The sequence below is a fragment of the Electrophorus electricus genome, chromosome 23, assembly GCF_041902795.1.
Source record: "Electrophorus electricus isolate QZ-2024a chromosome 23, ASM4190279v1, whole genome shotgun sequence".
NCBI classification, from domain to species: Eukaryota; Metazoa; Chordata; class Actinopteri; order Gymnotiformes; family Gymnotidae; genus Electrophorus; species Electrophorus electricus.
Genome location: NC_137519.1, coordinates 12,442,313 through 12,455,250, shown reverse-complemented (window position 1 = coordinate 12,455,250; position 12,938 = coordinate 12,442,313). Strand labels below are relative to the sequence as shown.

At 41.3% G+C, this 12,938-nt stretch overlaps 1 protein-coding gene across 1 annotated transcript; it reads right to left on the bottom strand.

Annotated features, from left to right (window-relative positions):
• Nucleotides 1–109: 109 nt before the first annotated feature.
• cilp (cartilage intermediate layer protein, nucleotide pyrophosphohydrolase) lies at nucleotides 110–7,349 on the bottom strand. The gene is made up of 9 exons (XM_027008924.3): nucleotides 7,278–7,349; nucleotides 6,522–6,657; nucleotides 5,479–5,541; nucleotides 4,913–5,182; nucleotides 4,580–4,753; nucleotides 4,045–4,359; nucleotides 3,468–3,576; nucleotides 3,182–3,339; nucleotides 110–3,084 (listed from the first exon to the last, which is right to left on the bottom strand). The coding sequence occupies exons 2-9, from the start codon at nucleotides 6,571–6,573 to the stop codon at nucleotides 719–721; spliced, it is 3,507 nt and encodes a 1,168-aa protein (XP_026864725.2). The 5' UTR covers nucleotides 6,574–6,657; nucleotides 7,278–7,349; the 3' UTR covers nucleotides 110–718.
• Between the last annotated feature and the right edge of the window lie 5,589 nt (nucleotides 7,350–12,938).

Below are 12,938 nucleotides of genomic sequence, written 5' to 3'. Positions count from 1 at the left end.
TATTTGACATCTTAAGGTGTTTGTTTTTCCTAACCATGGCAAAAGATTTGCTTTACAAAATTAATAATTGGTCAATGACTGCTCAAGGACAATGACAAGACTCCAACAGTGTTTTTTAAAGATCTAATTTAATAAAATCATTGGTCAAAAAAAATTCTGGACAAGCATTTTCAGCAGTGGTTTTTAATTACATTACAAGTGAATCAAAAGCACTGATATTTATTTGGCTTTTTTGGTGCTTGAAATGCTATATTGCCTATGAAATAAATATTCCATTATTTACAATTTCAAGTAGTAAATATTTATCACAGTACAAGTGAAAAAGTACATGAGCAAAAATAGTTATTTAAAAACAGGGTTTCATGTAAAATGACCCACTGCTGATTTCAGTTCAGTAACGTTTCTGAAATTGTACTGCAAAACCTTCCTCTTAAACCTTATGTAGTATATTTAAAGAAGTAAACCATTCTGATGTGCTCCATAGGGTTATGTCACAAACTTGAATTTATGGATCAGCAAGATAAATTTGATGTTACCTTAAAGAAAAAAAAAAACTGTTTTACAGCACACCAAGATATATTTTAAGTGTTTATCAGCTTTCATAAACTTATGTAATGTACATCTCATATGGTCAAACTTTGATTCTTATATCAATCAGTTGTTATGGAATATCTTTTGAAATAGGCACGACTAGCCCATTTCTATTCACCATGTTTGTTTACTGCTTGGAGCTTAAACCTGTGGTTTGAGAGCGTTTGTTAGGATTGCGGGTGCTCCTTCTCTGGCTATTGCGGAGCGCTGCCGGGTCTCCTCTTTGTCTTCTGTTGCCTCTTCTCGGCCTTCCAGCTGTGGTTCGGCCAGGTGAGCTCTGCAGCTGCTGGAACACACTCTGTCTGGTGACCTCTTTATCACCACAGGTGAACGTTAGTGCCACACCTTCACTGGTCTTCATGACTCGTGAGGTGCCGTCTGATGTGCCATCAAAGCAACGTCCAAGTGCTATCTCCTTAGCTGTACGAGGGTCTTGGTCAGTCACTGTATAGATTCCGTAGTTGTGACCTAGAGGGTCCAATGGTGCAAGCATGGTAAATTCATTGGTGTCATTATTGACAGCCAGTGGAAGGTGGTTGACCAAGTACTCTTGTAGCATGCTATTGACACCATCTCGCTTGCAGCTACCTTGAGGAATCACCTTCACAAGAGAGCGATCTACGCGGTCCTGGTCATAAAGCATACCGCTGCATTTGAACTCTAAGCAAACAGCCGAGACCATCGACTGGTCCATGTCGCGGATACTGCGGGTGTCACGAAGGCCATAAAGCTGGCCCACAGTCCTTGGATGCGTGCCTCCCATGTTGCGAGAACGAACATTGATTTCGTGAGGACTGTTGATTTTAACTTTGATGTAGCAAGCTCTGTATTCCATTGGTTTTGGCCACCAGCTTAAGTAGTCTTCTGTCCAACTCATGGGATCATCCTCATTGAAAGGAACAGTGTTGTAGTCATAGCGATCTCCCTCAACTCTTGAAAAGCGGAAGTGGGGTGCACTGAACAGAGCTTCCTCACACTCCTTCAGCTTTTCAAATGGATAAATCGGACCATTTGCTTCCTCAGCTGTGTTTGGGCTAGGTTTTGCTACATTGATGCTGAATGCTGTCTTCTTCATTCTAGGGTCATCATGGTCTGTTCGCCTGTAATTCAGCTTGCTCAGGTATGGTTGAAGGACGCCAATGGTGTTGGGATTTAATTTTGGTGCAGAAGCTACTGCTTCCAGTTCTTCTCCTCCAAGGTTGGCCATGACGTAAGCAGAATATGCATCTGCCTTCTGGTCATCACAGAAAGCAGGTAGACATGCACCATCAGGTCCAGTAATGACACTGTCAAACCTGCCCCATGCACGAGGATTGCTTGAATAACCCGGTGTAGGCTCCATATTGATCAGAGTCATCACAACACCCTCAACCTGCTCACTCCGTACGAAGCGTTCGCTGCGGAAGGCGCGGACTTTAACATAACATCTCCTGTTTTCAGGAACATCCAAGTTAAACAGCCGCCTTTCTCTGATTTCCATGTTGCCAATTAGGAAGGTCCTCTCCTCTCGTTTTCCTCGTCGTTTTTTTTCTGCATGGAACTGTCCCTCTTCTTCCCATAGGCCGGTCTCTGGGTTGAGAGACCACAGCTTCATTGTCTTCAGGTGTTCAGGCATCTTCACTTGGGCTGCATCCAGGCCAACTTTAACCTCTCCAGCATTTAAGGACTCGCCACCCTCCTCATCTCTGAAGTCCACTGAGAACATACCATAGGTCCTCAAGGGAAGGGTGTCGCCTTCAGTGTCCACAAAGTTGAGATCGCTCTGAGCAGCTGCTGCTGTGGATACATCTCTTGGGTCCAGAAAAGTAATGCTAGCTTGCACATTACCTACAAATACCTCCCCATTCTGCTTGTAGAAGGCATTTGGTGGTATTTCAATCTCAGCCATGGGTTCCTCTCCCTCTACTTCTCCAAGTTCTAGTTTGTTGGTGTCTGTTGAGCGAATTGTAACAGGAGGCTTCTTCCTTAGCAGTTTAATCTCATGGTACACAGCTCCTCCTTTGGTACTGAACAAAAGTACCTTTGTGGTGTTTACAAACTTTTGCATATTGTCTACAAAAGTGAGAACAAGCCTCTGTGTGTCTGGAGGCACGTGGATAGAGAAAGTGCCTTTGTATCCTGTTCGGCTAACCCTTAACCCATCCATGTAGATGTGTCCAAACCTCAGGGGCTCGCCTGTGTCTGCCGCAATTGCACGTCCATAAACTATAGCTTTTGTTTCAACACATTTTTTGCAGCCACACTGGGTGGCTACCATTGTGGGTAACTGGTAGCCTTGACATGTTATCTGTCTCTTTTCCATCTTGGAAACTCCACAACAGAAGGATATGGAGTCTTTGCATCGAATGCCTTTATCCAGTTGGCCTGTGCATGTTCCTACAGGACATCTCCCTACATCATAATAAAATGAGTTTGTCTGGTTCTGGTAGCAGTCACGTGGCAGGCGAATCAAGTGGGATTCAGGCTTTGGGTTGCATGATGGTTCATTTTGACCTTTAGATAGTAAAAGGTTAATTGTACATGGTCCATAAAGTGGCATAGTGCAGTAAACTTTGTAAAGCTTTGTGTTTACATTAGATCAAAGGCTTACCTATGACTGTGAGCATTGCTGGTTTTGATTTTATCGCTCCATTCTCGTTAGTGGCTCTGCAGTAGTACTCTCCAGCCTGGTTCAGCTGTAGGTTCCTCAAAACCAAAGTGTTGTCATAGTGATACCTACTCTTCTCAAGCAGGCTTCCATTGTGAAACCTAGGAAAATGTAAAAAGATGTGGTTTGTACACAAAACATTTGCCTATTATATGTATCACCTTTCCCAGAACATATGTGCAAATGTGGCAGCTGAACTAAGATTGAAGAGCTGTAGCCCTTATCTTACCACTGGTAATGGTCAGGCTCAGATGTGCCAGCCACTTTACAGCAAAAAGCAACTGTTTGACCCTCCCTCCTGGCTTTGGACTCTGGGTTCTTTTGCACATACAGTTTTTCTAAGAAATATATATGGTGAGATTATTTTCTTGATTACACCTTAGTCCGTTTTGTTTTTTGTTCTTTTTTTCCTTTAACATTGTTACAGTTTAACTATAGCTGTACACTGTAATATATTGAATAACGATATGTGACACATTGATCCCCTTTACTCAGTACTTGTTCTGTAAGGATTGATATTGTTTTCCATTTTGTCAGTATAGAATTACTGCATTGTTACATGTTATTCAGTGCATTTTATATATTTTATAGATACACTGTAAAGATTGTGCAGAAATCAGTGTTACTTTTTTGCTGTAGAGTTTATCATGAAAACCCAATTAATTTATCATGAAAGACTCTTTAGATTCTAGCTTGTTTGTAGTCTTATGTATAGTCTATTCGCTTTTAAGTTTAACTCGTACAAAAAAGGGAAATTGAATCTCTTCAACTGTGACGTAATTGAATGTAATCGTTCGGGCCGTTACTTGCTCTCTCCAGCTTCACATGAAACACAGTTGTGTGCTCAGCACTCAGCGGCATGGTGACGCTCTGAGGAGCATGGTTCTGCAGCCTGACGATCAGTGTAGTGTTGCCATCTGGGCAGATTCCGGGCACACGGAAGTGTCCATTGTGGTCGGTCAGGGTGAGAAGCCTGGGGGTGGAGCTAGATACCATGATGGCTGCTCCAGGGCCAGGCAGACCCCCAGCACTGCGGACCGAGCCTAGAACAGTGTGGTCCTGGCACGTGCAGGCTGTGCACTCAGCATTCACCATGCCCACCACACACTGCAGATTGCAATCTACAGCAAAAAAAAAAAGAGTTGTTACAAACTTTGTTATGCCATTAAGATGATACTGTTTTTTTACTGGTCTTTAAAACATCAGGGCCAATTTTTCACCCTTTGTTTACAGGGAGCCATGTCTACCTCTTAACATGTGAGCAAATAGCTGTAAATGAGATCCTTCTGTTTGAGTAGCCTGGCCTATCGCTAATTGTATCTGACTCAACAGGTGTATTACCTGGACATGTCGGTCCTTTGCATTGCCTGCCCTCTACAGATGAGCCAATGCACCACCTGGATTGGGTTTTGCATGTCCTGGAGCGCACCTGATCTGCCACCTGACCACACTGTGCAGGACACAGGCCCCAGGCTGACCATGGACCCCACACTCCAGGAGATTCTGGCTGCTTGTCTAATGCCCCAAAGGTCAGAGATTGTCCAATTAGATTTTACAATTGCATTAGAGTTCAAATTTCTTTTTTGTGAACAAAAACCCAATCCCACACAGGGTTATCACATGGATGCATACTTTAAAAAACAACAATATATAAGCAGCATCATGTAAACTAACCTACTGGGCACAGGAATCGAACCACATAATTGGAGCAGTTCTTTCCTGCAGGTTGCTCAGCATTGACACACCAGAAGCCCACGGCGGGGTCAACATGCACCCTCTCCTTGGTGTTACGCGCTGGGATCCAGTCTGTGGTACGGGCCTCCACATCCCACGGGGAGTCACACACTCGAGCTCGGTAGTAGACGCGAATGGCGTCCAGCTGCTCATAGTCTCCCTTCCCTCCAGGGTGATCCACATTGAACCAAGTTGACCATTCATATTTGTCTAAATAGAGGGAGAAGGTTGATACTGTGCTCAGGCAGGTAGTGCAATATGAGCGTTCCTTTCCATGTTTAATTCATGTATCCAGTCTTCAATAAACATATAGAATTTGCTCTATAACAGTTTGGAGTACATATGCATTCTGGAATATTAAGGATCACCAAGATTACAAGCTTGTCTAGAGTGTGGACATGAAGCACTACTAAACATCATGGCTTGTTGTGTATAAGCCTTAAAGCCTCGTTTTAAATGAATGTCACGAATGTCATTTTTATGCTCTAAAATGCATGCATAATCACCTTCAATATGAAACACAGCTGGGTTGTGCCTCACAGAACTTCCACTGTCTGCACTCTGTGATTCTATTAAGAAAGGAATACGTTTTAGATGTCCAGTCTTTAATATATTTTCAAGTCGTGGCATTTGCTGGATTTTAAATAGACATTATCTGTTTAGAAGATGACTTCACTGTAATGCAATTTAGCTTGCAAATAACATTTTCAATTCACTCTCTTTAAAGGTTTCTTCTAAAGTAATCAATCACCATTATGCTTGTGTGAAAAATGAGCCTCAGCTCTCTTTAATGTGGTGGTGGAAATATTTATATCAACAATCTTGTTACCTAAAGCCTAACAAATGATGTAAATGTCTGGAATAAAGAATAACAATGTTTCGTTTCCCTGCTCTCTTATTAGCCATCAAACTCTTGCCTTACTTGCATTTAGCAAGACAATTAATTTTAATAGCAGTATAAATCACAAAGACAAACCTAAATATAAGGTAAATATATTAGCTCCCATTTTAGCTCTGAACTGGGCCTCTTCTCAGTCACCCTTTCCAACACTCCGCTTGTCCTCGCCCAGTCCAGAAGTACATGTTAAGCGCACATGCTGCTGAGCTTTGTACACACATGCTAAAGAAATGAAAGTGTGGCCAATTGCTGACAGGTGGTCCCACAGCCTCTGGCTTACACGCATAACTTCCAATCAACCTCTGGACGAAAGAGGAGAAAATCAACAATTGGGCTATTCATCTTCAGTGGCTTTACTTAACGGAGGAGCGTAACATTTCGTGGGGTCATGTGACCCCAAGGCAGCTGTTAATGTTCAGTTATGACATCAGTACAATCTCAGAAAAATGATAAACTTGCCAAATTTACTCCTTAACACGGCAAGTTAAATTTCCATCTTTGTAAAATGTTGATTATTCAGTAACACGTCAGGATTGATTGCACTTTTAGTTTATGCAAGACCACAAAGATGTTTGGCTATTTGTTGATAGACAGAGAAATGTACTGAAGGTTGTATTTACAAATATGGTGTAAAGACCAAGAGAAACAAACCTTGAGCCATGGTTCCTAAGAGGAGGAGCAGCCATGCTAACAGGCAGCTCATTCTGGCTCGGTACAAACAACCTTTGACCTCTTGTGATGATCTCTTGGTCTTTTCCCTGCTAACAATAGTTCAGCCTCAGAGCTCCTGTAGATCAGAGAGAAGCCAAGACAGTTTGTGATAGACGCTTTTACTTGTTTTCCCTTAATAACAAAGTTCTTTTGACATTATAAAATACACGTATTCTGCTCCCCAATGCAGTTTTATGCAGTTTACACGAGGAAAAGGCTTTTTAAAACAAAAGAGCTCAGATGGCACAAGACTATTTACTCCTGAAGGCCATCACTGAGCTAAAGTGCATGTAAGATGAGCACATCTGTAAGAGCTATCAGTGAATGTCAGGGGGATGTAAAAATATTTCTGCACCACTGAACAAAAAAGCAGATACCCAAGTACACACAGATAGCGCGCACACACACACATCCACACATAAGGAATTGTCCACCATTTTATTTACACACAATTGTCTACATTATGCAGTAAGGTAATAAATAGTCTTGTACTGCTATGTACAGCATCAACTGTATTGTAGGATTGGGAGTTTGCAAATCTTAGAACCATTAACTGGAGATAACTAGATAAAGGGGAAGTTTATCTGCCTTCTCACTTATACCAATAGCACATAACTGTCAAACAACAACAATAAAAACCCCACAATGTGTCATAAAACAAAATAAAAGAACTGGGGATGTGAAGCTCAATCTTACCCAAGTCAATGTTTTCTAATAAGGTGAAGAGCCCTTTATGTCTGTTCTGCTGCTGTGGACTGAACAAACTATGCTGAGTGTGTGTGAGTGTGTTCTTATATAGCTCAGCCCTGAGTCATGGGGTCGGCTCAGTGCCGTTCTCAGGAAACCAGATGACAGCGTCAGAAAACCTCAGAAATGAGCCCACCTCTCCCTTCTGCATTTTATGATTGGCTGTGACTTACACTATGGGAGTGTGTGTCAATGTTGAAGGATGGGGCTGTGCTTGACTATGTGATGCTTGTGCTTGAGAAAACCTGTGCTTGAGTATGGATTTTCTTAAGGAATGTTCAAGTGTTCTTGGCTCCGTCTGTGTTTCATAGTTATGAATGGACACCTGTCCAAGTTGAAGGAACCTCGAAGTAACATTCTGAAATCGAATGATTTTGACATATTTTGATTTTGACTGTGTTGTAACTGTGTTTCAATGCTTGTTAGGTAGGCAACAGGCAGGCACACCCAGATATGCACACAGATTCACAGTCATTCAACTTTGTGATATATCTAGTATGGCTTATTTGATGTCAAAATGATGTGGGGTTGTGCAACATCAACAAAGACAGACACTTCTCTGATGCAGTCCACCCAAACACTTTAGATTACCAGGCAGGAGAACAGTAATGTATTTAAAATGCCACATGGTGGCAGTTAACACTTGATGAGAGAACACTGTATAATGTCTCATTCGTTTTGTCATTCCGATCTGTTGATAAACAGTGTATGCATGAGTTGCCATAGTGGGTTGCCAATAACAACATTGTGCCATATGACTGCGACTGAAGCTGCTGCTGTGTCTTTTCCAACCATGAACTCATAAAAATTGCTCTTGCTAGCAATAAAAATGGAAAATTTTTATCACATTGACAGATGCTTAATTTGTCTATATTGTGCATTTATTTTAACCCCAGTATAGTCATTGTCAGTTCCCATAATTACAGAACCTATGATTACCACTTATCTAGATGACAGTTTGTGCATGGAATAAAGGCCATATAATGTAGAATAACTGGCCACGACGCAATGACATCTGTTTCACCAAGCTCAGGGGAGAATTCTTTTTTTTTTTTGTATTTTAAGCATAGGCACTTATACAGACCAAATCTCAAATGGGTTAGAAAGGTCTACAGAAGCTACAAAAAATTAAAACAAACAGTGACTCAAAGCTATCTTGAACTTAATAGAAATAAGTTTTTGGTACCAAATCCACACTCTTCAAAACTCCTACTACTAATATTAACAAATCCAACATATGACACAAAACATCTCAGTAGATTTCAGAATCCCCACCCCCCACCCCTCACCAGTACTCAAGTACTTGTTAATTTCATGGTTTGACTATAGCAATGTCACCTACATTTTATCTAAGACATTCAGACTACTACAACTGGTTCAGTATTCTACTGAATTCATATCTTTACTCTCTTGCTCCTGTGAGACCACATTACAGCTGTTTGCAAAAATCTATACCGCCTCCCCATGATGGCTCATTTAGACTGTAAGGTTCTCCTGTTATCTCTCAGGCACTCCTACTGGATCGGCCTCCTCTTACGTTCTGGAGCTAGTCTTCTACCCACCTCTTCTTCCCTGATTCCTTTGCATCTCTTCTGCCGGCCATCTCCTCGTTGCTTTTCATTTATCCAGTGTTGGATCTTTGGCTTTGAGCTGCATGGCACCTTATCTAGGGAATGCTATACCCCACACCCCCAAGATTCATTAGACCAGTTTAACCCTCAGAACTCCCCTCTTCCCCTAGTCCTTTAATTAAGGTTTTATCCTGCTGTATGAGGCTTTTTCTAGCTTTTAGGTTTTAGTGGTAGAATGAAAATGCATTAAAAAAAAACAATATTCACACCCTAGGCATCACTGAGTGACTCTTGTATCAGTAGCTGTGCATGCTGAGGAGTGTAAGGAGAATTTAATTGGAGAATTTCATCTTTACTATGTGTCATTTACACTATTCTGACATTGTCATAATTTGTATCTGGAGTCAAACAGCATGCAAACAAAGTCAACTAGGCAATTACATGGTCAGAGTTTTAAAAAATACAATCAAGATTTAGAATCCAGAAAACATAAAGAATTAGAAGATGGCTGCAAACACTAGCAAGACTTTGTAAGGCAACATGCAATAGGGACTGTAACTGTGTATACAAAGACACAAAGTAGACAAAGCAGCAGGGATCTATTAAGCAACACAAAGGTGCAAGCTTCTCAAATGGGGTGGAGAGGTCCAGAATCCAGATGGAGAAGGAGAAATGGTTACATACATGGCTGGTGGCTTGTTTGTTCCATTCACTCAGGCTGAACACTCCTATTAAAGTGTCCTGGACTGTTGTAAGGGTCTAAAGGCCCTCCAAACCACCTTCTTTGACTTTCATCACATAAATTAAAAGGTAGAATTTGCACAACAGGAGATGGACAGACTGCATCTGCTCAAGGCCTGGTGTGATTTTGAAGGTTTCAGCCCAGAGAGAATCCTTGTGGCTCTAAAGAGGACATCTATCTGCAAGTCCTCAGCTAAGTGCCCTCATCTTTGAGGCCTATGATATCACATTTATTTAAAATAGAGATTCATATCTGCTATGAATTGGTATACGTAGGTGTATAGCTTGGTGTATGTAACTCCAGATCATCTGGACCAGATGTGGCTATGATAAAGGTAATACTGGCCAGTCCTGAATAGCTAAAAGCAGATGTTAAGGTGCATTGATATGTTTGGATGCCAGTGAGACATTTAAGCATTGCAGCCCTGAACAGAAACGCTTACAGCATCAAATGAAATCTTACCTCATGTTTACTAGGCACTTATTATTGCCTTTCCTGCTCAGAGGTGATTGGAGAAGTATGAGGTCATTAGTTTAAGCAACCACCAGGAAGTAGTTAGTGATTGAAGGATGTAATCCAGGGAAGGTGTTGCTAAGTAGTACACTGATAGTTTACAGGTAGGAGATCATTAGAGGGGATTGCATGGAGAATATGTGCTTCTGCAGATGATGGCTGACAAACACCTTAACTTGGATAATCACACTAAGCTATTTTAGACCACTTGTCCATAGCACTACATAGAGTTTAGCAGGCACAGAATTGTCTATATTGTATGCACAATCCAGAAACAGGAAGAAAACATTTCCTGCTTGGATGTCGTGCTGAAAATAAAATGTATAGTATATGTAAATGTAAAGTTTGCATACTGAATATAAGGGCTGCATGGAGGCTGTGTGACCTCTGTAGGAGGACTGTATGAAGGCTGTATGACAGCTGTATGAAGACAGTATGAATGCTGTATGACCGCTGTATGAGGACTGTATGAAGGCTGTATGATCGCTGTATGAGGACTGTATGAAGGCTGTATGACAGCTATATGGGGACAGTATGAAGGCTGTATGACTGCTGTATGAGGACCGGATAAAGGCTGTATGACAGCTGTAAGAGGACAATATGAAGGCTGTATGACCACTGTACGAGGACAGTATGAAGGCTGTATGAGGACTGTATGAAGTCTGTATGACAGCTGTATAACAACTATATGAAGGCTGTATGACCGCTGTATGAGGACTGTATGAAGGTTGTATGATCGCTGTATGACCGCTGTATGAGGACTGTATGAAGGCTGTATGACGGCTTTTTGAGGCTGAGTTTACTGCCGTTTGCTGTGACAGTCTAGGACTTTGCACCCCTGAATCAGTATAGCTGAACAAGGTGAAACGAGCACGCCAAAGAACACGTTTTCAGAGTCTGTGGTCTGCCACACATGGATGAAAGTGCTCTGATATTTTTCCACCACGTGTATGCAAACATGATACCCATACTTATGATCCCACATCAAGACCAGCTCAATAACCAAACCCCACCTGCTTTATGAACATATGCACTAAGCCTGACCAGCCAAGAGGCCATTTTATGACATTCTGCGATTTATCAAAGGGAGTAATTTTCTGCTAAATGAAAAGGACAGGAGGGGACAGGAGGAGGCAGGAGGGGAGAAGGTAAACAAACAATAGAAAACACACACACACACACAGTTAGCCTGTCTCCTAGCAACCAGCCAGGGCATACCTATTTAGTGCCAAATGAGAAATGGAGTAGTAAGACCTTATCTACTCATGGGTGACGGTTCAGTAGACCATAGGCTAAAACCCGGAAAGGCTGGAACATAAAGCAAATATACAGAGATGCAAAGCCAAGGTAGGTTTTGACCAGTTTATCTCACAAAATACAGATAAGGAACAAAAACTGCCAAAAATAAGCCAATTCAGGGTTGACTAGGGCCAAAGTAACAATCAAAACAGTCTATGGGGTCAGTTCCCTCTTCTTCCATAATTCAAAAAAGAAAACAAAACCAGTTCTTCTTTGACTCCATAACGGGATTTATGGACTGATGAGACGAGAGTGACTCTTGCTGGACCAGATGGACGGGCCCGTGGCTGGATGAGTAATGGGTACAGAGATCCAATTCAACTCAGACACCAGCAAGGTGGAGGTGGGGTACTGCTATGGGTGGGTATTATTAAAGATGAGCTAGTTGGACCTTTTCGGGTTGAAGATGGACTCAAAATCAACTCCCAAACCTACTGCTAGTTTTTAGAAGACCTCGTCTTCAAGCAGTGGTACAGAAAAAAGTCTGCATCTTTCAGGAAGACCATAATTTTTATGCAGGACAGTGCTGAATCACATGCATCGAAGTCCCACACTACATGGCTCCCAAGTAAAGGCCTTTAAAGATGAAAGGATAATGACATGGCCCCTTCCTCATCCGGTCTAAACCCTATTGAGAACTTGTGGGCCTTTCTTAAATGGGAGATTTATGGTGAAGGAAAATGGTACAGCTCTCTGAAAAGCGTCTGGGAGGCTGGTTGCTGCTTCACAAAAAGTTGATTGTCAACAAATTAAAAAACGGACACTGCATGAATGGAAGGCTTATGACTGTTTTTGAAAATTAGGGTGGCTATATTGGTCTCTGACTTTTTTTTTTTTTTTTAATGTCAGGAATGTTTATTTGTAAATTTTGAGTTGTTTATTATTCTCACTTTATTTTCATCTGTTAAACAAGTGAGATGGGAAAATTTTTCATTAAGTTGCATAATAATTATGCAAACGTAGATATTCTCCTAAGAAAGCCAAAACCTCTCTTTTACTTTTCACTTTTATTTTTCTTAAATATTCAGGTTTGAGGTTTATTAACATTTTGGATTGACTGAGAATACTGTAGGCGTTCAATAATAAAATGAATCCTCAAAAATGCAACTTTTAGGCAAAAATGCCTAATAATGGTGCACACAGTGTAACAATAGGTTGAACTGCATGATAATGGAGGTTAACAGTAATAACTTGAAGGATCATCACAAAACTGACAATCTCAACCTACAAGGTATACAAGATATGGAACATAACATGAATTAATAGCACAGACTGAGACACCGATAAATGCAAGATGTGTTTGTCAAGTTTGGTAATCTGATGTGCTATATGAATTATGGATTTCAAATATGTGGTGTCCCTTTGCTAGGAATACAGGAAGTCACTGAACAAACCCTGCCTTGTTGCCAGCTCTTGCTGAAATTAATAAGCCTTATGTCAGCAGACACATTAGAACTATACAGCATTAAAAGACCTCCCTATAGA

Excerpts from the sequence above, each read along its gene's own strand:
- cilp (XM_027008924.3), bottom strand. The coding sequence starts at position 6,573 with ATGAGCTGCCTGTTAGCATGGCTGCTCCTCCTCTTAGGAACCATGGCT. Across the intron at positions 4,754-4,912 it reads TCGATTCCTGTGCCCAGTAG|ACAAGCAGCCAGAATCTCCT; the intron begins GTTAGTTTACAT and ends TTGGGGCATTAG. Across the intron at positions 3,085-3,181 it reads AGCAATGCTCACAGTCATAG|GTCAAAATGAACCATCATGC; the intron begins GTAAGCCTTTGA and ends TACTATCTAAAG.